General features: G+C 41.8%; 2 protein-coding genes across 8 annotated transcripts in view; one reads left to right on the forward strand and one right to left on the reverse strand.

The window, feature by feature from the left end:
* LOC143512076 (acetylserotonin O-methyltransferase-like) overlaps positions 1-22184 on the reverse strand; it is a 47491-nt gene extending 25307 nt beyond the window's left edge. For 2 of the 7 annotated variants that reach the window (XM_077001973.1, XM_077001970.1), the window contains exons 1-3: positions 20804-21178; positions 20213-20390; positions 19941-20070 (exon numbers count right to left, since the gene is read on the reverse strand). In XM_077001973.1, coding sequence (XP_076858088.1) covers positions 19941-20070; positions 20213-20390; positions 20804-20953 — 458 coding nt within the window. In that variant the 5' untranslated portion in view covers positions 20954-21178. Of the gene's footprint in view, positions 1-19940; positions 20071-20212; positions 20391-20803; positions 21189-21233; positions 21306-22158 lie in introns of those variants that run through there. The other 5 variants (XM_077001971.1, XM_077001976.1, XM_077001975.1 and 2 more) reach the window with 5 other exon arrangements.
* Positions 2108-5822, forward strand: LOC143512075 (uncharacterized). Its single transcript, XM_077001969.1, has 4 exons — positions 2108-2826; positions 2916-3071; positions 3452-3541; positions 5167-5822. The coding sequence occupies exons 1-4, from the start codon at positions 2110-2112 to the stop codon at positions 5482-5484; spliced, it is 1281 nt and encodes a 426-aa protein (XP_076858084.1). The 5' UTR covers positions 2108-2109; the 3' UTR covers positions 5485-5822.
* Positions 22185-25810: the final 3626 nt, after the last annotated feature.

Here is a 25810-nt window from a genome sequence, read left to right on the forward strand (position 1 = left end):
TAAGTTTTTTCAAGAAAACACATTTGAAGGTGAAAACAAAGCTAAAAATGACTTTAAATACCAGACATTTCGTGATGGATCTCACTATCAAAAAAACAAGTTTTTCTCTGTAGAGAACAGAGTGACTCTCATCCTCTACATTGATGACTTTGAGGTATGTAATCCTCTTGGGACATCTCGAAAAAAGCACAAAGTCACAGCTGTCTATTGGGTGTTGGGAAACATTCCAGTGCAATTACGTTCAACATTGACATCAATCTACCTTGCAATTCTTTGTAAGGCTGAAGACACCAAGCAGTTTGGATTCCAGCGAGTTTTAGAGCCACTGTTAATAGATATCCAAAGCTTGGAGAAAGATGGTCTTTTTGTTCCAGTGTTGGGGAAAGCCATTAAAGGGACTGTGGTCAGTGTCGTGGCAGATAATTTGGGGGCGCACTCTGTGGCAGGATTTGTTGAAAGCTTTGCAGGGTCATACGTTTGCCGGTTTTGTGTTGGGGAGCGATCCAAGTTTCAGTCGGATGAAGTGAGATCTGGGTCTTTTCATCAAAGAACCAAAGATCAGCATACACTGCATGTGCAGGCAGCTTTGTCTAGTCCAGATCACACTCTTTGTTATGGTGTAAAAAAAACAGTGTCCATTGTCAGAAAAACTTGAACATTTTCATGTAACATCTGGTTACCCTCCAGATGTTTTACATGATCTGCTGGAGGGTATTGTTCCAGTAGAACTGGCTTTGGCATTTGATAACTTGATCAAGAAAAAATACTTTTCTCTCATTGAACTAAATGATGCCATTAGCAATTTCCCATACAAGGGTAGTGATAAAACAAATCGCCCTCATCTCATACCTGCTAACTTTCTGACTCGAAAAACAGTAGGGGGCAACGCACATGAAAATTGGTGCTTATTACGTCTTTTGCCTCTGATTATAGGTTTAAAAGTACCCGAACAAGAGCCTGTATGGCAGATGCTAATGACACTGAAAGACATTGTGGACCTTGTCATGTCTCCAGTCCATACAGAAGAAAGCATTTGCTATCTTGACAGCATCATTTCAGAACACCGAAGCAGATTCCTTGATGTTTTCCCCCAACATAAGCTCATTCCCAAGCACCATTTCCTTGAGCACTATCCTCAGCTCATTCGGGAATTTGGCCCCCTAGCTGCCCTCTGGACAATGAGATTTGAGGCCAAACACAGCTTTTTCAAGAGGGTGGTCAGACACACCGGTTGTTTCAGGAATATCTTGCTGTCCCTTGCCAATAAGCACCAGCTCATGGTTGCATACCATCAATCACATGGTGCCAAACCATCGCTTGCAGTCACAAAAACAACAGAGGTGTCTTTAGATATGCTTAAGGATGATCTAAAAGACCTGGTGAAATGCCGATTCCCTGCTGTTACAGCTGTGCATGTTGCCAATAATGTGTGCAGTTTAGGCACCAACTATGCAGTGGGAATGTTGTTGTGTTGTGGTTCCACTGCAGGACTGCCTGACTTTTCTGAAGTGTTGCAGATAATGGTGATTTGTAACAAATTGACTTTTTTTGTGAGACAACAAAATACATGGTACAATGAACACCTGAGGAGTTATGAGCTGGAGAACACAGGAATTGTGCAGTTACTTGAGCAAAGAGAGCTTAAAGATTTTTATCCTTTGGCTCTATACACCCTTGCAGGAAGACGCCTGACAACTTTGAAGCACCACATTTGCCTATCCTTTTAAGTATGAGGAGAGAAGCTTGAGAATAAATATCTGTTTTTTTTTTCTTCTTCTGTTGTTGCAGCTTCTTCCTGTTAATATGGCACCCTCAGCAAAATTGCGTATAATTTTTGGGGAGGATGATGTCCGCAAACTCCTTTTACCTGCAGGCATCCCAAGCACACTTCAGGACCTAAATGATGTTCTTCGAGAGACATTTGATATTACAGGACCATTCACTGTTATGTACCAGGACATGGATTTCGATGGTCAGTTCTTCACTTTGACCTCGATTGAGGAAGTACAAGATAAAGCTAACCTCAAAGTAGTAAAAACTGAACCAGTGATCTTGAGCCTCACTCCTGTGGACATGTCAGAAGCCGACTCTCCAGTTCCCGTTCCATCTATGGAAGCAAGCTCTTCCTCATCTGTATCCAACACAATCCTGTTGTCCCCAGATGAGAGTGGACCATGCAACAGGTCTAAGCCATGGCCATCTAAATTTGAAGTACCAGTCTTTTCTTATGATGTAGACCTTGCACTGGAAGCAGGAAAACACGCCTATGAAAATGATGGCACACTTTTGAACAACCCAAGAGTAACTAGTAGTATTCTAGAGAAGCTCGCAGAGACTATATTTAGTTTCACAGCATATCCAACTGGTGTCCAGATTTTAGCTGTTGCTGAAGCCTTGGTAGAGAAATACCCATGCCTCAAAGAGCCAGGGTCTTTTAATGGCCTATATGGTTGGCAACAGAGGATAAAATATAAAATGGGCAACTACAGGGCAAAGTTAAGAGGTCGCCAGTTAGCCATTCCAGAGCTCGAGGTGAACACACTGAAAAGACGACGCTTCAGTGAAGAGGGTTCACCTAAAGGCTTTAAAAGGCCAAAAAAAGCTGAAGTCAACTATCTGCCACCACTGCCATTTGGTGAGACTGAGGAAACATTAGAGAAGGAGAGACTAGATTTGCTGAAGGAAATAAAGAAGAAGAACAATGAAAGGACAATTAATGAGAAAATGGAGAAGTCTTTCGCTCTGAGAAGAAGAGAGGTTGTCGATGATTGCCCCAAAATCCAAGACCTCTTGGAGAGATGGCCTTCCCTGTTCTGTGAAAATCAGGTAAATCCAGTTCTTAATCATGCCGTAATTAAGATGCGAGATCTCATGAGTCATCTTTAATACAATTTTGTGTTTGTATCTCATTTCAGATCAAAGCGGAGTTTAAACGAATAACCACGATGGATCTGGAGCGAACCTTTTTGTCCAGACTGGACATGTACACCACCAAACTCCTAGAGATATTTCGAAGGAAGGGCGGAACTGCAGGGACCAAAATAAAACCAATGCTGGACTCAGTGAATGAGGTAAAATTTCTAATTATTTTAATTACATAAGCTAGTAATGAGGTCAAACACACTGAGTATTAATGTATTACTCTTTTATTTAATCTGATCTGTGTCTGTGTTGTGAAAAATATATTTGCAATGATAAGGCAGAAAACAGAGTGGGCAGTGGGCCCTCAGTGGGCAGAGGCAGAGTGTGGGAACCCACAGATTTTGACATGTGCTAGACTTTGACTCTTGCCTCAACACACATCCTAAAGAAATTCATGTTAAGTTGCACACTTCACAACGTTACAATGCAGAAATTGCAGGCTTACATTCTTGTGAGATCTGTATGTGCCGTTATGTATGTATATTACTTATGTATTCTCTGCAATACATTTTCTTTTTGTGTTTAATAGCATCATGTCGATGGCAGAAGGGACATTATCATGCGTTGCTTAGTTGAATATCTTGGAGAGAGTGGAGAGGAGCTGATCAAGGACTATCAGGTATCTGATAGGGGTGTGACAATACACTCAGCTCACGAGACACGATATTGGGATATTAAGAGCACTAAAGAGCACTAAAATGACATTATATGACTGGACAACAGACTTTTATTTAACTGAGTTACACATGCATTTTGAAATGTTTTATTATAACTCAACATGCATGATGTAAGCATGAACTTTTAATAAACTTCAAATTGAAATTAAAATAAAATTCCATAAAAGTTCAAATAAAATAAATAAAATTAAACATTTCTCCTTTTTTCAAGTGCACACAATATTACAGTGAGTCCCTGCTTAACGACGTAAAGCAGTTTTCGTCGTTAAGCGTGACCCTACATTTAGATACGCTTTGATCATAAATACAGTATAGAAAAAAAACGAACAATGTTCTCGTGCGCTTGTACAGAGTGAGAGCAATCGTGTTGACGAGACGGGCTGCGGTGGAGGCTGCGCTGCCTCAGCTTATCATACACAACACTCCACTACACTCCACTGTGCTGCCACTGCTCCTCTGCGAACCACGCGGAAAAAGCGGGGACTCACTGTATTATGTGCAAAACAAAAAGTTCTTCTCTGTCAATACAGAGTGCAAATAGTGCAAACAGAGCCTGACCAAGTATGTCACTGAATTTGCTGCAACTACACTACGTACGGCATTATTTTCATACAATGTTTGCATATGGCCCGTGTCTTATCAGTCACTCTCTTGCCATTTATCATTTCCGCCGGGTAACCAAAATGCTGCCAAACAAACGATTTGAAAGTAGTGAGGGCATCTTCAATAGTAATACTTGTATTTTCTGACGTTATTCTGGCAGCTTGCTGGATCACAAATCCTGCGATACGAGAAATATCGCTGAGTTACATATTCATTCTTATGTAGGCGTTGACTTCTCTGTCTGGATGGCCCCCAAAAGTGACTTTGTTTGTCTCAAGGTCAGCCTCTGTGAAGCACGTTGTGTAACTTTATGTATAAAAAGTGCCATATGAATATTGTTTTGATTTGAGTACACTAAATTGAGTATGTGTCACGTAGGGCTACGCCCCCTCTCATAGCTGTCACTCTGGGTTCCCTCATGTCTGTGTTTCTTGCCTGTTTATCCCGCCCTGCTCGTTTGTCTCCGTGATTCCCTGTTAGTTACCACGCCCCCGTGTCATTGCCGTCACCTCTCCGTAGTTTGTATATGTATATCTATGTATATCTGTCCCTGTAATTCCCCCGTCTGGTTATCTGTGATTTTGTTCATTCTGTCGGTTGTGCTTTCCTGTTGCTGTTTTGATCCCGCTCGTGAGTTGCTCAGTGTTTCTGTCTTCCGTGTAGATCTCTGCCTGTTCCGTGTTTCTCCGTTTTGTTTAGTTCCCTGTCCTAGTATGCCTGTTTACCTTTCGTGTTCTGGCTGCCCTCCTGGTTTGACCCACGCCTGTCCCTTCGATCATGGTTTTGGTATTCCCTTGAATAAATCTCGCTCTCCTCAGCGTTTGTGTCCGCCTCCCTGCTCCGCAGCGCGAGCTGCGTTACAGTATACAACTTTTTTTATTTTCGCTTGTTTTTTTCTTAACCTTTTCTTTTACTTGGAATCTATTCTTAGTTATTTCTAATTGTGGCTTATTTGTTTTCACAGGATATCAGCCAAGAAGCGGTGAAAGAGGACTGCAGTAATCAAATGATGAAGATCACGGTCATCCATCCAAGTGTCGCACAGGAAACCCAAGATCCCGTGTACGTGTCAGTCATCATTGAGGGGTCAGAAGTTCTGGACAACTGCAGAAGTGTGACAAACGCTTGCCTCCTGCTCATGGGCGTCATTTACACTGTCAACTTAAGATACCCACTGAAGCTGAAATATACGTTTGAAGTATTTCAGAAGCTGTTTCTTGAGCTTGACATCCTTAAAATGTCAGCAAAGGTCCAGTCTCTCCACAAGAAACTTTTAGCATGAGTATTCCAGTGTTATTTGTGCTTTTGTCCAGCACAAACAATCTCTTTAAATTTTGCCAGTGATTTCAAGTGGTGGACTTTTATGTAAGCTCTTTTTTTATCCTGAATGAAAATGTTCAGTCTCTCCACAAGAAACTTAAAGCACCAGTGTTATTTTTGATTTTGTACAGCACAATTTGTGTACATCCTGTGTCAGTTTTCTGATGGTGATTTAAAGTTGTGGTCAGTTTTATATGTTCTTTTTATCCTATTCATCCTGAGAATGTTAGCAAAAGTTCAGTCTCTCCACAAGAAAGTATTATTTCTGATTATGTCCAGCACAAAATTGATTAGCATTTTTCCCCCCATCTTATTTTTTGAAACCATGATGATTTTATTTTTGCACTGTTGTGAAATTTTCTATGCTAGTTCTATGGACATGTTTGTGCTCATTTTTATGTTTTTTAAATATATCTATGCCATTTTAAATAAAAGCTGTTGTTTTTGGAAAATATTGAATTATTATTTCATAGAATAGTAAAATGTTTACTTAATTTGATTAATATTAACTAATAATTTCTGAATAAATATGACTTAATAATTACATAGAATATAACACAGATAAGCTGAGTAAGAAACAAAGAAACATAAGTAACGTTTATTAACATTTATTAACTAATTAATGTAATTAGATACAATGGTAATCTGAGTAAAAGTTACAATCTATAGGTGAGTATTACCAGTGCAATTTACTTGTGTTTTTCATAAAAAAAACAAGTGGTTCTATTAAGTAAATATTACTTAGAAATAGCCTGAGTAAATATTACAAGAACTTTCTGTGTGGAAAAACTTGCCTAGCTTTTTTTAAGTAAATGCCACTCCAAATTTTTTTCAGTGTACTATTTTTGCGATCGGGCCGAGTTTCGGCTCAATAGCGTGTCGTGCATCGTATAGATTACACAGGTAAACGAGGAGCGATTCACACCTCACCACCAACTCCCGATCAGAAATCGCAGCGTCGCAAGAATATCAAACATGTTTGAAATTCAAATTGCTCCTCGTGAGAGTATCGCACTGTTGAAGCAGCTCCACGAGCAGACTCTCCCTGCGAGTTAGTCGTACAGTTTGAGCTGGAGCTGAGTACACGATTTAAAATATCGTACAGTGTACGCCCAGCTTTAGCAAGCCAAGGGACGTCAGCTATTGATTGTTTGGTTTACATCAGTATCAATAAAGTTCATGACACACACCAAGTTATTACGTGTTATTGTTTATTCAGTGTCCAATATAGTCGACAGCAAAGTGATGGTCAGAGCTGGATGCTACCGAGCAGAGCTGGATGCTAGCGGATCACAGCTAGTTTCAGAGCTGGTTTCAGTGGAACAGTTGCTGTCCGCATTTGAAAGAGCAAACTCTCGACTAGTAGATGTTCGTGGTGTACTGCCAGCCGAGAGCTTGCTCTGTTCTAGCTAGATGCTATCGGATCACGGCTAGATGCTAGCGAACCGGGGCTAGATGCTATCGGATCACGGCTAGATGCTAGCGAACCGGGGCTAGAAGCTAGCGGATCACGGCTAGATGCTAGCGGACCGGGGCTAGATGCTAGCGAACCGGGGCTAGAAGCTAGCGGACCGGGGCTAGAAGCTAGCGGACCGGGGCTAGAAGCTAGCGGACCGGGGCTAGATGCTAGCGGGTCACAGCTAGATGCTAGCGGATGTACGTGTACTCCCAGCCGAGAGCTTGATCTTTCAAACGCGGACAGCAACTGTTCCACTGAAACCGGCTGGGAACAGTAACAGTACCGGGAACAGTAACAGTACCGGGAACAGTAACAGGGAACAACACCAACTTTTAGTCGCGAGCTTCCTGCTATGTAGTCTGCAGCAGCGAAATGCTGGCTACACACAAAGATGCTCCGTATCACAAAGTTTTCCCCTTCATCCCTCCTAATTGCACAAACCAATTTTCATTTCTGCTTGTCGTCAGCCGGAAAACCGTAGAAACTGAGATACGACTGTTTTTGCTTCGAGATCGAGCACCCTGGTGCACTGCAAAAGCTCGTTATTGGACTCTGCCATTGTTTAATGTGTAACGGAAGTAACTTTACCCTGCAACGAGAGCTTCCGGAAGAAAAAATGCGGAAGTGTGAAAAGGGCCTATTACGGATACGTTGCCAGAGGGCTTACGAATCATATAAACCGGAAATCAGGGAGCAGTAGAGAGTCAGAAGCATCGGAAGTACACCAATTCGGGAAAATCAATGAAGAAGAGTACTGGACTTTTAAAAATGGCGCTCGAGTTAGAAGAGAAACTTTGCGAGTTGGTTAGAGGCTACATTCAGCTGGGTTTCCATCCAAACCTTTCAAAAAAATAATGCGCAATTTCCAAGTTTCGACAGAAAAAAAATGCGAATTAAGCCTTGTTTCCATTCATTACAGTTATACGAATAAACTTTAGATCACGTGAGAGGACGCCAAACAATAGTGGTTTTACGTCCATCTGACAGTTACGCATTTTTGCACTTTGAGGTTTTGAAACATTTTTTTCTTTTTCTTTTCTATACATGGAGAAGTTAAATTCAATTTTTGCTCTCTCGAACTGTTTGTATGCATTTGCCATCTTTACATCGCGATCATGTAGGCTACAGAACCACATGACTTGAGGCATGATACGTCATCGTTTATGCGAAAAACCCTTTTCCATCCAGTTTTTCCGAATTTACCGGTGCGCTGCCGAAGTTCCGCTCGGTTTCGGCTTAAATGTTTAATTAAATAATCTTTCCCACTCACAATAATTTCTGTATTCCTCAGACAGCATTTTAGTTTAGGTGTTAGAATATAAATGGGCAACAGCATTAAGGATGGAGCAGAATGCAGGGAAAGCAGAAAAGGGCGCTCGCTACTTCACAAGCCTGAGCCATGTTTTCCCTTCATACTAGTTTCGCGAAAATCCTCGGTTATATTATTTTCCTCCCTTTGTGGACACTTGTTTGATGTTAAAATTTGGTCTCAATTCCTTAGTTGCTAGTTTATCTTGATTATTACGACAACAGAATGGCACTTCTCTTAATGAAACGATTGAGTTGAAGGAACGCTGGCCGTGTTGACACTGTTGCCAACTCCTCAGTAAGGAAAGTCGCTATAGACCCTTTCAAAGTTTGTATACAAAGATGACGTCACGAAGATGCGCGCGCATATTGGCAACGGAAGTGTAGCATTTTATCATTGACTTGCGTTAGCATCAGCACTGTTTTTTTAAATATGTAGTGTTGTTCAAAATAGAGATGTCTGGTTGTTGTGTATACGGCTGTTCGAACCGTTATTCGTCGGGTAAAGGTTTATAGTTTTATCGAATACCATCTGGATCGCGTCCATTTCAGAGCAATAGGAGACGGCTATGGCTGCAGGCTATTAACAGGGTGGACTGGACAGAGGACATCATAAAGAATGCCCGCGTCTGTAGCACCCATTTCATTTTAGGTCAGGTGGATTTTTGTACATTTATTTAATTCAGGACGTCTGGTTATAACTGTCAATTACTCGGCAAGGGCTTAAAATAAAATTGGGCTTGTCCGAAGTGCTATTGCTAACTAGCTAGTGCAAGCACTTTCGGATTTCACGTATGTATTTCATACATTGTATATGCATTGTCTATTGTATATACACATATGAGATTTATAATTTCATTTGCCACGTTTATTAAACTGAGTACAGTAACAAATAAAATATTTTTCTACAATATATGTCTCTGTACTTTTTTTTAATCATTGTAGCATGTTCACCAAAATAATCACCTAATTTCATCCAGTGACTTGTAGGCGCGCAGTTTCTCTTTAGTGTAAACGCTAGGTTTCTCAATCAAATAAGTAAAGATATCTGGCCACTGAACTGGAGGCCATTCTGACAAATCATTCTCCCATTCTAATATTTTGTAAGGATGTGGAAGAATTTCTCCTGTCGGCAGGGTGAGTTTGCTCATATAAATGATACGATCTTGATTATTAAGCTGACTGACAGAGACTTACAGTAGATTCGGCTATTATTGAGAGACTTTTATTTTGAAAGATCGAATTAAATCTAAATACCTGCGTATATGCATCATCATTGTGTGAGGATAATAGTGCAATAATGTCTTGCTACACATACATACAGTGCTTGAAAATAGTAACGTTTATTATCTTGTTTATATGGTAAAGAATTTGGATCTGCACTGTGGTCCCATGGGACAAATCTCCACTTCCGTTGCCAAAATGCGCGCACATCTTTTTGGTGACGTTGCTCATGAAACCGTCTATTGGTTGTCCTAAAAGTCGCTAAATTACGTTATCACCTAATTTGCATAATACATGTTTTTGAAGCTGTGTAAAGGAATAACGTTGGGAGAGATAAAAAAAAAAAAAAAAAAAAGTAAACACCCTAAATATGTTAGAACTACAAATGAACAACATCTGTTGCCTTTGAAATAGGCAGTCACTTCTCAAAAGAACTACATGACTTTAATGCTTTGTATAAATAATCTTTACCTAAATTACATAAATAGTTTTTTTGCTGTGTTGTTAAATGTTAGTATATGAGTAGCAGTTAGCAGGAACTAGTTGGCATAGAAATGAACCTTACAATACAGGCAGTATGCCCATGTATTATCTCCAATACATTGCTTCAGCCAGCCTTCAGGATTTGATTCCCACTCTTTCCTGTATTTTTGAGAATAGAGTTTAGAGTGAGACATGATGAGCAAGTTAGCTAGATGTTTAAGCTTTCACAGAGATGCACTGTGGACGAGTCGAGTGACCGGCTACGTGGTGAATGAGGTGAAGAATGACAGACTGTGCGAGTTAAATTCAGTGATTTCTTTTCGTGTCTCACTTATTATTTACATCTCCGTCGGCTGCAGTTTTGGACATGATCAGTTCATGTGCAGTGTGGACGTGGAGCGGTGAGGGTCTGCTCTGAGTGTGAGACTGCACTGAGTGTTGTGGGCGGGGCTCACCGCAGCACCCGCTGGGGCGCACGGCCCAGAGGACAGCAACTAAAGACCGTGTTTGTTCAGAGTCGCCAAAAGTCTCCAATAACACCACAAAAAGTCGCTAGATTTGTCGCTAGTCGCTTTTTACTACAAAAAGTCGCTAGAGGGTCTGAAAAGTCGCCAAGTTGGCAACACTGCGTGTTGAGCAGATTATTTTCCCTACGTTACGTCTGACGTAAGCACGTAAGGGCGAGGCCTCCCGGAACCCATAGACATTGCATTGCAGCGCCTACACTTTAGAAAAAAGAAAATAACTTTTTTTCCTATGAACAATTCTTTAAAAAAAAATAAACAGAAAAAGAAATAGAAAAGATTTTTAGTGAGGGGATCATTTTTATTCATTTTGTATTTTTTGTGTATTCTACTTGTTTGGGCAACATGGTGGCTTGATGGTTAGCACTGGGGTCTTGGGTTCAAGTCCCTGAGTGGAGTTTCCATGTTCTCTGCGTGGGTTTCCTCATGTGTCTCTGGTTTCCTCCCACAGTCCAAAAACATGGAAGTTAGGTAAATTGGCATTCCCTGACAAATTCTCCCTGAGTGTGTAACTGTGTGTCTCTGTTCAATAGAAAAGCAGGTGTCTGTGCATGAATGTGTGCGCTTGTATGCCCAGTGGTGGATGGTGCGCTGTCACTAGGGTCTGTCCTCTCTCCCCTTCCTGCATCCCATTCAGTCCTCCAGGGGGCTGTGGCTTCTAGTAGAGAGTACACTGTGTGCAATTGGCTGCCGCTTCTCACCAGTGTGCAATCCTTTGGATCTATGAAGCTTAAATATTAAAAAGTATCGGTATCGATATCGGCGATACTGGCCCTGTATTTACTTGGTATCGGATCGATACCACAATTCCCAGTATCGCCCACCTCTACTGAGAAGCTGGTGGGGTGGGCGTGGCTTGGTCCCAGAGGCAGTCTCAGAGCTCTGTGTCAGTCCGGAATCAGTAACCAATGGAGATTGCAGAGGAACGCCTTCATCCAAGACCCTCCCACACGTGAAATGTGTTCCAAAAGTCAGAAGCAAAGAGAGATTCCAGAAGCAAAAGACCTTACTGGGAAAATCCAAAAAAACAAAAACAATGGAACCAAAAACTTGTCAAAATGCAAACGAAAGTAAGTTTCAAATAACCAATTATATTTAAAAAATATACTTTTGATATATTTTTTCTGTTTTGCATTCATAACATATACTTTCTGCTCTTGGATTTACTTTTGCTTTTGTGGAACTATTGAAACAAAAATCACTCCATAGGCGATTTTCAGTTAGACTCAAATCGCCCCTTTTGGGGCGGTACTACAGGGAATGCACCTCAACGCTGATTGGACAATGGCATTCAGGCAAGAGACGCTGTCCAGAACAGACATAGCTAATTAAATATCGTGGTAGAATAGTAAGGCTTGGTAGATGATTACCTGAACCATTGATTACAACTGCAAGTGATCGGGTCACGACCCGATTTGATAAATCGTTCAACAGATGCTGCACGCTTACAGCTACCAATCTTACATGCATGAGACATGTTGATTAATTGTTTTTTAAACAATTAAACATCATGGATAGCTAAAGTACCACGGATAAAAAACATTTTCCACCCAAAGCCAACAAAACGTTGAATGTGTTGATTAAAAATCAGCAGTGTTGTATAAAGTATTAGAGAGCCATACTTGAGTAAAAGTACAAGTACTCTATAAAAAAAATTGACTTGAGTAGAAGTTAGTGTTCTTTAAAAACTTTACTTAAGTAGAAGTACAGAAGTTTTCAGCATTTTTTGTACTTAAGTATTGCCAGTAGTTTATTCTAAAATTTATTACTCAAGTACTGAAAGTAAAAAGTACAAGTACTGTGTTTTGAATTAAAGAAAGCCTTCAAAGTTTGATTATCAATTGTTTTTACATATCACTTACAAATCAAAGATGTCAAAGACCACAAATACAAGTGTTCTGTATGTACAAACAAGTAGCAACTTAAAAAAACTGGGCTTAACACTTCGTACACAAAAAAACCTATGTCCTGCTACGTCGTAGGTTTGACGCAGAAGTACAAGTTCGCCTTAATTTAGCTGAGAAAACGAGATGTATTTTGGACGTAAAATCCATCCGTCGGATTCTAAGGGTGAGCCTACTGCCCTGCGTTTACCCTCAATAAATACCCTTACCCTATAAAAACACTACACTATAAAAATGGGCACATGATTAGTCGGCACAAAAAGAGATACGGACAGTGGCGGAGCCAAAGGGGGGGCAGGGGTGGCAATTGCCACCCCCAACAGAGCCCGTGCCACCCCACTATAAATGGTAATTTTAAGAGAAAATGTGTGTTTCCTTTCATTCACCATTTGTATATGGACCCCTCTGATAAAGCCTTGGTCACCCTTTGGCCACCCCTTGAAAAAAAGTCTAGCTCCGCCACTGGACACAGATTACTGTTGCTAAAAACAACTCAGCGTGACATCGCCTTTATGATTGCCAGCTAATGTTAAGTGAATACTGCAGCACGTCATGAACAATTAGGTTAGTTAGCTAAGATATCTAACCTAACTAGTGCTTACTGATAGCTAAAGCTGGTGTGTATTCTGTGTGTTATATTTATAACTTACATTGATGTGTTTCTTCAAGTTCAAATGTGAATTTTTGAAGGCCAATATTTCAGGCAGAGATGGCACTTCATCCTATAGGAATTTACTTTCGCTCCAGCAAACACTGTCTCTAGGTAGGGCTAGGGTGGTCTCCTTCCTTACCCTCACCGCCACGATCACTCGATGTTGAAGGTGCCAATATATGTACATTAAAACGCCAACAAGCTTATTATGAAGCACTTATGCATGGTACCATCTCTTTTAATGAGATAAAAAGCGAATTATTTGGAATTATTTGAGTATGTGTGTATTTGTATAAATATGTAAATTAAGCTGAAGGTGCTGGAAAATACTGAAAATGGACCTTCAAAGTGTCGTACAAGTGCATGAATTCCACCTTGTGACTGCACACACAAAAATTGAGAGGTGCACGACCTCGCAACACGACCGCGCACGGCCAATGCGCATGGGCGGAGCCACCGCGTCATTTTTGTCACGCAGACCCTTGAAGCAGTCACGATGTGTCAAGTGAACCAAGATTATGAAGCTCAAGTGTTCATTAAAATCAGCAGCAGAGTAAACGAGACGCGACCGGAGCATGTGCAGTTTTCTCATAAGACAGCCTGATCGCTTGACACGGTGACCGTGCCAGCTAACAGGTTTATAATTGTAACGAGTAACTATACATCACGTAAAAAATGTATTGCAGTAAAAGTTTTAAACTGATGAAAAATATGTAGTGAAGTAAAAGTGCAAGTAGGAGAAAAAAAATAATACTCCAGTAAAGTACAGATACAGCATTTTAGTACTTAAGTACAGTAGTGAAGTAGTTTTACTTCATTACTATACAACTCTAAAAATCAGCATTCCAAATTTTGACTTCACTGTGAATCAGAAGTTAGATAGTTAGCTAATGTAACTTATTAAAAATTATTTGCTTGTACAATTCTAGGATACCAGATGTAGCTATCGAGATGAATAAAAAACACTGCATAAATCTACATCTAGTTAGTTACCTACGTAGCCATACGGTGATGAAGCATCCTAAATTTTGTTTGTTTTTCGGATGTTTTACTAATTTCGGCTTGGTTTTACAGTTGATGCATCCATCTAGGATCATTAGATAGCTGTCTAATTAACTTGAGTAGCTACCAACTAGCTAATGTTATAGCTAGCAGGCTCCATACGCAAACATTCACCATTTCATTGACTTTGGGTGGTAAAGGTTTTTCATCTGTGGCACTTTAGCTTACCATGGCATGTTATTGTTTTAAAAAAAATGCAATCCAGACACGTGGAGTCGAGCTGTGTGCTCGCTTCGGTCGCCACCAGCAGCGGCTGCTAGACAACTCCTGCCTGGCTGGCGTCGTGGACAAGGCGAACAGATCTCAGTCCTGGCTTCCGAGATTTTTCTGTTGGTGCAACAGGCTTACCCCTCTCTCCCACGTGAGGTCCAGCTGCAGCTGGTGCTTGGTCAGGTTCTGAACGCGTTGGAAACTCACAAGCTCCAAACACACGTCTGCCTGGCTGACCCAGTTTCACTGGAGGCGGCAGTGTGCCAAGCTGCGTGGGCCGAGTAGATCTTGACTGGATGTGGTAGCCCCTGGAGTGTGCCCCAACAAACCGGCTCCGGAACAAGGTGGGCTTGTGCTCCCTCTGGCAGTTCTGTGGTGTGCTAGTGCTGCGGTCAACATGGGCAAGGTCGTCACTGTGCAAGGTGCCGGGAAACGGAAGTGGGGCCACACAATGAGGGACGGGTTGGCCCCCGATAGCGATGCATTGCCCTCTGTAGTGCAACCTGCTGCAGAATCGGGATTACGCAACACGGTCTTGCAAGCGGTTCACGGGGTGCCAGGCGCAGGACACAGAGGTTGCACCAGTGCTTCTATTGGCCAGGCTGTCGTACGGCTGGGGAATTATTCGTACATTGCTGCGATGTTTGCACCACGAAGAAGGGACCGGCGAGGCCGGAGAGAGTGCTACTTATACTGTTACAGTCTGGCAGCCCAATGGAGCGTGTGGCGGTCGATGATATGGTGGCCATTCCCAGTGACAGACACGGGCAACCTTTTCGTGCTGGTCGCGGTGGACTACTTCACGAAGTGGCCGGAAGCATACACTGTGCCCGACCAATGCACGGTCACTACGGCTGACAAGCTGGTGTCTGTCTTCATCCGGCTTTCAAGAGAGGTGGTCACACTTATATCTTGCTCCTGCACTCCCTTCCCTCTGCTCAGTCTTAGTGCCATGACGCTGCTCTTCGAATTTGAACAAAGAAAATGGATTTGATCAAGTGGTCTCAACGAAATTTACACCATTTTTCCATGAGGAGTCGAGGTGCGGGAGAACCCACATGTCTGGATGGCACGTTCTCATCTGGATATGTGTTTGACTCATGGGGGACATGGCATAGTTTGTGTCTTGCGCCTCTCTCCCTGAAAGATGATGAGGACATGTTCTTATTTGGAACTTTGATCGCTGGGGTTCTGCTGATTGGATTAGGTGTTGCCCTGGTGTATCAGGAAATTAGAAGAGGGGTCAGTTATAGGGTTGTCACGATACTAAGAATTACAACGTCGATACGATACTTTTAAAAAATTTAAATTCGATACCATTTGATACCAAAGTCAGATACTATGCTCATTTCCATTTTAAAGCTTTTATTTTTTTTATAAACAAACAAATGAATATTGTATTTTGTTTCACAAATGTCAAATAAATAAAAAGGTGTAGTCTCTACCACATTAAAACAGAAAAATAAATAATTGCACATTAATATAAATTAACAAATAATAGTGCACTCTGGAATTCACATTTAGAAGTCAAAAAAGGCTAGTGCAAAAAGTGTATTTTAAGTATACTTTAAACAACTTTAACTTTAAGTCTTTACTCTAATACTGAAGTTTTAGTTACTTAGAGGTGAGTATTCATAGATGATTGATTCGTTGTAGTACAATCACTCTTTTTTTCTCTCTGTATGCTGTCGCACTTACGGCTCTTAAACCAATATGACAAACATTTGCTAGGATACCATAATCGGACACAATCTTGTATGCTGTAGTAATACTAGAAATGGGAATAATCACCAACCTCTTGGAATTCTTTGTACAAATTTGCGTGCCGGTCCTTCGTTGTGTTAAGCTAGGTTTATACTTTCGCGAGTGACCGTAGTGTGGTAGTATAAAGAAACACACCTCAAAAACAGGGGAAGGAACGTTTACCTAACGAATTTTAATGTTAAATGTCACAACCTCGCGAATCGACAGCACACGAGGCCATCGCGATTACGTCATTTTCGCCGCGCAGACCCTCGCGCCGCAGGCTGTAGCACCCTTCATTGAAATGTTCCGAAAGCACCGCTTTCAAACTGGCTTGTTCATGTCCTTCGGTTTTCCATGTGTATCTGCTTCAAAACCAAAGTATTTCCACACAGCACTTCTGCTGCTTCCATATTATATTCCATATAATAATTCCATATTTCGCTTTGTGTGTGTAGTTTTTCAACAAGCTGAGGACGCTCCGCAATATTGCTTGTATTAGCAGCTATCCTACACGATTTCTTCTTATTCTGCAGACAGGGTTGCCAGGTCCTACAAAAATATCCCGCACAAAATCAGTGTAAAACCTGCCCTTCAGCAGCGATCGATTCTTTGTGTTGACTTGTAACTCCTGCGGTGGCCCAACTCAAAAGTAGCCCAAAAAACCACACCCCGTGAGCCCAGAATTTTTACCCGCGGCTGGATTTTCAAACAAGCCCAATTTAGCGTGAAAACTGCGAACCTGGCAACTATGTCTGCAGAGAGGAGGCAAGCGCTGCACTGCTATACACGCACACTGCCCCCGTGTGGCACTCTGGAAATACTGCTCTTAAAAAAAAAAAAAAAAAACGCGTTCAGTCCTATAGCGCCGATACTAAGCAAATTGGGTATTGTACCATTTTTAACGATGAAGTATCGCAATACTACTCTAGTATCGGTATACCGTGCAACACTAGTCAGTTATCGAACGCCCACGCCAATTGCCCAACATGATTAATGCAGTGGGTAGAGCGGTCACAGACTGTGACCATTGGTAAAAGCTTTGAGTCAATTGTGAATGGAATCAATGCTCTATGTGTGAAGTTGGATCAGTTGGGAGACCACTGACTTAAGAGGAGTTCCATGTGCTCAAGTGCTCAAGGACTAACTTCTTGCTAAAATTTTCTTTATTGATGATTTTCTGCATTGGTGCCCACACAAAATTCTCCCAGAAGGTCGTAGACTTGGTTACCTGCTCCTACCCCCACACAGTGACAGTCAGAGATGGCTTTCGCCTTCCACCGCAAACTTTGACACAAAAACTGTGTGCCAGGCCTCTGGCTCCCCCCTCCCTATCTGAATAAATAACTCTTCTCACTGCTTGACTGTATGTGTATCAATGCTTGTTTATGCTATGGGGATTTTTTGAGTGCACACAGACTGTCTTGTTGAGAGAATAATCTGTGGTCATATTTTTTTGTCTCCTAATGTTATCTCTCTATGTTTCTCCCCCACCCTGCGGAGCCAATGGCACACTATGATGTAGCGGTTGCTCTGGGTTCCCGGTGCTTTAACACTGGGCCCCAGGGAAACGATTTTGTACCTTGTACTGTACTTGTACAATGTATGACAAATTTTTTTCTTTCTTCTTTTTCTTCTGCCACTTTGGGGTGCCTGAAGAATTACATAGTGACCAGGGTAGAAACTTTGAGTTGGAGGTCATGAACGATTGGGTCTATTGGGTTTTGGGCATGCACAAGACAAGGACCACCTTGTTCACGAGCGCGAACCAGCGCGATTGGGACAGGTACCTGCCCTCTGTGTTACTAGCGTGTCGCTCCGCGGTGCAGGAAACAACGGGGTTTACCCTGGCGCTGCTGATGTTTGGCCATGACCTACGTACCCCCGTGGATCTGGTTTTCGGTGCACCCCCCAAACGAGTGGGTGGGTCATGAGCCGAAGGCCGAAGTTTGTCACCGACCTGCTGTCCACGCTGCACGGGGTGCACGAGTTGACCAGGGTGAACCAGAAGGAGGCTAGCGTGAAGCAAAAGCACATGTATGATACACGTTGTATGGGAGAGCCGCTGGAGGTGGATGGAAATGTGTGGCTGTTTAACCCGCAATGCAGGAAGGGTCTCTGCCCGAAGCTGCAGTCTGTGTGGGTGGGACCCTGCATGGTTCGGTCACAACTGGAGGTGGTAGTGTACAGGATCCGTTGGGGCAGGCGGAGCCTGGTTGTTCACCGTGACCGTCTTGCCCACTACAGACCTAAGCTGCCAGGCACTGGACACTGCACCAACCCCCTGATGTCGCCGACCACCATCACGTCCTCGGGACCCCCGTCTGCCTACGTTCCCCCACAGACTGTTCCTGCCCGGCCTCAGCAGGCGCAGAGGCCACTGCGCCGCATTATGAACTTTTGAGGTGGACTCGTGACCATTTTATCCCCCCTCCTCCTCCTCCTCTAGAGTGGCTGCTATATGGCATTGCCACTGGTGCATTGGGATGGCGCGTGCAAGTACACTACTCCCATGAACACTTGCAGCCGTAGGAAGTCATTTAAAAGAGTAAATGTTAGTTATGTGTGTTGAATTATGTTATTATGTGGGGCATGCGGGTTTGTTCTGTACAGTCACTTTATTCTAGCACTATTAAGGCTCACCGTGTTCATGTCGTGTTGAGGGAGTGATGACTTAGGTTGAACGGTGTATGAAAAGGGTCAGAACAAGAAAGTTGAGTACATGTATGACTTCTCCTTTCTCTCTAAAAGAGTTAAGAAACAGTTGGAAAAATCATGCAAAACCTGCATGGCACTCTTACTCCCGCCGACATGCTACAGTATCATTCCTGTGATTTGCAAGTGTTCTTACTGTAGCATTTTGGCTACAGTAAAACACTTGCAAATCACAGGAATGATACATTAGGAAGTGTACTTCAAGAATATGATGGACTGGTTTAATAACAATTTGATTTGTGTATTTTACAGAGCCCCAAATAACAAGCAACCAACGCCATTTAACGATTTTGCCAACTTCTAATTTGACTTAAAATCCCCACACTTAAAAAAATAACTGAAAAATAAAATATGAGCATATTTAGATGAGTACAGAACATCAATTTATAGCATTTTTATCTCTGCGTCGTTCTCAAAGCACTTCTTTAATACCGCGTGTATGCGCGTAAGTGAGATGGCGTCACCGCAGTATGCAAGACTGAGGGGATTTATGATACACTGTCCGTGACTCGGAGCACTCTGACATTTTGTTCATTCCCTTATCCGTGTGTCTGTCCCTCAGTACCAACTTTTCTTTATCTCTCCTTATTAACCATTTACACTCTTTCCTCACACCCGTGTGTTGTGAATCTGTTCTCCTGGCGTCAGCTACTTAACACACTGCAGGCTGAACACATTTATAATGCTGTTTATGAACCCTGGCTATGATCTATGTCTGAAGACGATATCAAAACATTTACACTGTACAACAACTTTGGTGAATGACAATCTGCAGGTTTTTAGCCAGAAACATGAGTTGTGTTATACAGCATCTCATTAGGTTGAACGGGACTAATTGAGAAAGCTCTTTTAAAAGGTAGCTAGCTTGCTAGCTAGCTATTTTAATGAAAACTAAGAAAACCTGAAAGCCCCTTCAGGCTTATTTACAGAGTGGAGTTGAACAGAGAGCCTTTTTTTTTTACTTTTGTAATAAAACTCTTTTAACCACGTCCGAGTCATCTATTCTCAGGAAATGTCCACACTACCTAGCTACATTAAAATCTTTTTCTAATTCAATCACGTTCGACGTAATGAACCCTTAAGAAACTGAATCAAGGTTCACCACACATAAAGAGGGTTCCAAATAGTTCCTACCTGACTGCGTCTGTCAGGTTGTGCCAGCACAAGTAGGTGGTGTTGGAGTTGTACTCAACTGAGTGGTACAAAGACTGAGGACTGGACTTCATCAGAAACATGGTGGACATTTCTGTGTTACTGTAGAGGACTTGTACACACACACACACATTGCAAATGGAGCTTATTAAAGAATATTGGTATATTAACTTAAAATTGTGTGTCTGGAGATGGTTGTACTAAGGTGTTTAAAATTACATTTGCCCCATCAGCGATTTCATTGGTTGCTGTACCTTGTCCATCTGCACTGTGCTGTGTGGTCAGGAGCTCCAGTCCCACACATGCTGAGAGGAGTCTCCCCATGCCATCCATGCTGGTGCCGAGGCCCTGTGCTACCTCCATGGCAGACAGGGGGCACTCTGAGGCATTAAGGTAGTCAAATACCCCTAGCTCACATGCAGTAAAGAGGGTCTGAATACAACCATGGGCTCCGATTACTTACATAATAAATGACACTCTAGCAAAGATTGTTGCTACTTCCGAGTCCCTTAGTCACAACATTAGGTAAACTTTGTTCTGTTTTGCATGCATAGTATAATGTCATTTGTATCTGCAAAATGTGTTTTTTAGATGTAATACAAGACAAAATATGGGCTAAAATTGTGTCTATACAAATTAACACAAATGACTGCACTATATGGTATGGAAGAATCAGAATGCATATCCATATCCAAAACATCCATATTTTATGCCACAAGAGAACACAAGATGCTTGCAGCAGAATAACCAAAAACGAGTTATACTGCATGATTTATAACTAGATTTAAACATTCAGTTCAAACTGAAGGAAACATGCAGGGTAATAGACCCATTCATTAGCCTACCTTTGACACCATGAAACCCTCCATATACTGCATAATTCTTCTGGAGTATCCATCCTCTTTAGCACCAGCCATTTTCACAAGTGTATTGGTTCTCTGTGTGTGTCTAAATGAGAGTGAAGCTTTCTGGAGGGCCTGACCAACAATGAACATAATGAGATTAACAGATTCCTGGACCAGACTGAATGGTCTCAGGTGTTTGCCCACAGTTAAACAGAAGGGCAGCCTCTTAAAGTGACAAAGCTCTTTTTTAAGTTTCTCTGGGAAAAATATAAATGTAAAGCAATAAAAATGTAAATGAAAATGTACACTGAGTCAGCCTAGTCCTCAGCCCTGAGTAAACCCTAGCCTTCAGTAATGGGAGGAACTTAATTAAAGTGTATAGTGGAAAAGATAAACCTGACTACAGGCCATTTCATAATAACAGGATTACCTCAGGTTACCTGGTCAGAATAGCATTAGCACATTGCCATCACATGGTGAATGTAATTGGTGGAGGTTTCTGCTGAGTTTCAGAAGGTCAGCATGAGGACCTATTATATAGCCCTAAATAGTGAATACAGATTGGTTGAATAGGCATGCATGTTATGAACTTGATTAAACTCTGGACCAAAAATTATAAATTAATTGTGTAAATCAATCTAAAATCCTTTAAGACTGCAAACAAGAGAAATTGCGTAGGTGAAGGGTGGTGTGTCTACAGTGCGCATCATTGGAATTACTGTGCGGATTGATAGCATCAACAACAGCTGCAATGAAGGCATGGATAGTTATGTCCTGTGTTCGACACATACTGTGTTGTATGTGAGTGCTGTGCTTGTTTAAGTCTGTTAGAAAAATCATGTACTGACAAGGCCTGACAGCAGTGCATCCTGTTATATTTAATACTGAGATATAATTATAAAATTATTATTCTGTATATTCTAACTGACATGCATATACATTTTAAATTAAAGTTATGGTGTTGCATCTGTAAAGCTGGTTGGTTGTGTCTATATGGCTACAATGATTTTGAGCTAGAATCAACAACATTCAAACAAAAAGTGAGAGCTATAAGGGGGTGCTTTTTACAACAGGCCACCTGCCGAGAAAGCCCCCCCCCATTTAGGCTACACTGGTGCTACATTAATGAAACTCATGGAATCAACATGAATTGGTATCAACTGTGTAACTCTAAAGTGAATTTGACCTACCAACAACAGAGACTGAGTTATAAGGGGATGCATTTTACGGCAGGCTACCTGCCGAGAAACGCACCCCTCCCCTAATTTTGGCTACACTGGTCCTACATTAATGAGACTCATAGAATCAACATGAATTGGTCTCCACTGTGTAACTCTAAAGTGAATTTGACCTACCATCAACAGAGACCGAGTTTCAAGGGGATGCATTTTACGGCAGGCTACCTGCCGAGAAACACACCCCTCCGCTAATATTGGCTACACTGGTGTTACACCTGTGATAAAAGGGGGCAAACTGATTAAAATGAAATATTCACAAAAAGCTGCTTTAGATTCACATGTTTTGTAGTCAGTTCCATCCATTACTATATTTCTTAGTTTTGAAATAACAGTTTTTAGTTTGAGTTCCTAGTTTGCTTGTTTTTTTTTGTTGTTAAAAGAATAGAATACATTTACTGCACATTTATATAAATAATAGAAATAATTGGTAATATTTTTTATTTTACAGTTAAATAAATAACAGCACCTAAACCTAAAGCACCTAAAGCAAGAAGTTTACAAAAGAAAAAAAAAACACCAGCAGTGCAAGGTTAGGCCAAGTATTTACAACAATAATAACAGGAACATCAACAACAGTAATTTAACAAAAACAATAATTTAAAGTCACAAACAATAAACATCACCAATAATAATAAATAATAATAACCAGCCATTAATGCATTTTATTTGCAAGCTGGACATGTATAATCTTTATCAACTGGAGGCTTCTGGACGCAGTCATGGTGGTACCATCTCTCACAGTTGTCACAGCATATCTGGAACAAATGAAAAGCAGGTCTAACTGAAAGGTGCCCATCTAAAACGTAGAAATTACTATCATGCTTTACATTTTTTGTCCAAAGATTTGATGCAGTACTCTTGATAAGTTAAGTGCAAAGTGCAAAGATGTTACAAAATAAATGATTGAGAATTTACTGCACTAATTTGCATGTCAGAGTTAGCATATTAAACTGCCTAAAAGGTGAGTGTAACATTCTGTTTGACGCAGAGCAGGGAGGCGGACACAAACGCTGAGAAGAGCGAGATTTATTCAAGGGGATTCCATAAACAGAGTCGTAGTCACGGGTACGGGTCATAACGGGAGGGCAATCAGGACAAGAGATATAAACAGACATGACGAATAACAACAAGGAGGACTCACAGACCAGGGGGGTATTCCACGAAGCGAGCTAACTCAGTTTTTTTTTCTTTTTAAGACAAGCCTGGCTCATTTTGCTCAAATTCGGAGTGTAGCAAGGAAGAACTGTTCGTGAGGTAAGCTAGGCATAGTAACCATAGTAACCTGAAACCATCTACCACTTTCTACCCCTCCGAGCGGCAATACAAGTGAGTCTATTGTAGTAATTTGGATATATCTAATGTATGTGATTATATAGTGAATATAATTCAATTTAATTTAGAATGTTCTGTTTCTGGTTAATTACCATATTGTGATTTATGTGCTGAGTGCATTTCTGTATTTCTGTTGTTTCAGTTTCACACTTTCTTACATTAAATCCTGTCATATACAACACGCGTCTGTTCCTTGGAGGAAGTGGTGTATGAAAGAGTTTAGCTGACTGCGAATCCCAATACAGGACACGGGGTCACATTGGGTGAAACAGTACAGTGAAATCGTAACACTCAGCTAGGGAGTAGCGAGCGAAATCGTAACACTCACCAGGGAGTAGCGAGCGAAATCGTAACACTCGGCTACAGATGACGAGAAGTAGTTCAACTTAGCCATGGAAAAAGCAGATGTCGAAGTTCAGAATAATGAAGAAACAAGGTCCACTCACTCACTTAAGTCTTCAAAGTCTTCAGTAAAACTCACCGTTAGATCATTTGCAGGATGTTCAAGTAGGTCATCTGCGTCAACTCGAGCTAGTATGGCAGCAGCGCGAGCACAAGCAGAAGTTCAGGCAGCAAAGGCTAGATTAGCCTACGCCGAAAAGGAGATGAGCATTAAAGTTGAAAAGGCGCGTCTAGAAGCGACTCTCGATATACTCAATCTTCATAAAGAAGCCGATGCAGCCAGAGCCGGAGTGGCTAATCGGGAGGTTCGGGAGGATTCCCGATGGGCCGGCTCATGTCAATCTCTAGTTTGGGCCGATTGGGATGGAAAAATAATTTTGGGCCGCATTTGGGCATGAAACTCCCGGGCTGAACAAGTGGCCCACTCCGGCCCTGGATGCAGCCATGGCTAAAGCAGAGGTGATGGAGTCAGCAGCAGCTCAATTCGACATAGTTGAGTCAAAGGAAGAATTTACCTTTTTGAACCCACAAGCAACGTTGGAGCAAAAGGTGAGTGAGTACATAAGTAAACACAATTCCAGTGACCTAGATCAAGACAATAGAGATATGTTTAAACGTGATGACGACAAAATCCGGAATCAACAATATGAACGACATCTTAATCCCGAACACAGACCAAGGCAATATCCATTTACGCCACAAGGTGGTGCCAATTCACCACTTCAAGGAGATGTAATTCCACAAATCCTCCACAGTAGGTTACAGACACAGCAGGGATTAAACTCACATAATAATGTCAACAGTACAATGAGCGATCTTGCCAGATTTCTAGCTAAGAGTCAGCTAGTAACGGGAGGTCTGTCTAAATTTGATGATAAGCTGGAGAGTTACCTTAGCTGGAAAGCCACATTCCAGAGTACCATAAGAGACCTTGGTCTTACAGCCAGTGAAGAAATTAATCTGCTCATTAAGTGGCTAGGACCTGAGTCTTCTGAACATGCCAAGAGACTAAAAGCAGTCAACATAAGGCATACATCTACTGGTCTGAACATGATATGGTTAAGACTAGAGGAATGTTATGGCTCACCAGAAGCAATAGAAAATTCCCTGTTTGCCAGAGTACAAAACTTTCCAAAGCTCTCCACTAAGGAACCACACAAGCTTCGTGATCTGTCAGATCTACTGTGTGAACTGCAAGCTGCAAAGCTAGATGGATATTTACCTGGGTTAAGTTATCTTGACACAGCTAGGGGAGTAGGTCCAATCGTCGAGAAGCTGCCCTTCCATCTTCAAGAAAAATGGACGATGGTGGGGTCAAAGTTTAAAGAAAACCACAATGTCAGCTTCCCACCCTTCTCAGTTTTCATTGATTTTGTGAAAGGTCAAGCCAAAGCAAGAAATGACCCAAGTTTTGCGACATCCTTCAACGCAACAACACCCTCGCATGCCAATCACGCATTGAACTACAGACAAGGAAAATTAACAGGCAGCTATAACCAGAGGTTAGCAGTTGCAGTGCACAAGACAGATGTAGCTTCAGAGGGACCCAGGACAATAGAAGCAGGTGAGGACATTACGAAGCAGTGTCCCATACACCATAAGCCCCACCCACTTAAAAGATGCAGGGTTTTCAGAACCATGCGGCTTGAAGAAAGGAAAAAGTTGCTCAAAGACAGCAATATCTGTTATCGCTGCCTTGCTTCCACCAGCCATCAAGCTAAAGACTGTACAGTTATGATTAGGTGTGAAGAATGTGACAGCGAGAGACACTTAGCAGCTCTTCACCCTGGCCCTGCTCTACAGAGGTCCAAGCATCCCTCACCGCATAGAAAGCATGGCGGGGAGCAAACCAACGCACAGGACTCAGATGTCGCGGTCACATGTACAGAGGTATGTGGTGGAAACTAAATTACCGGGAAATCTTGTTCTAAGATCTGCTTAGTGCAAGTCTATCCCAAGGGTAAGCGCGACAACATCAAAAGAATGTATGCAATAATTGATGATCAAAGTAACCAGTCGCTCGCAAAGACAGAGT

The sequence above is a fragment of the Brachyhypopomus gauderio genome, chromosome 4 (assembly GCF_052324685.1).
Source record: "Brachyhypopomus gauderio isolate BG-103 chromosome 4, BGAUD_0.2, whole genome shotgun sequence".
Lineage (NCBI taxonomy): Eukaryota > Metazoa > Chordata > Actinopteri > Gymnotiformes > Hypopomidae > Brachyhypopomus > Brachyhypopomus gauderio.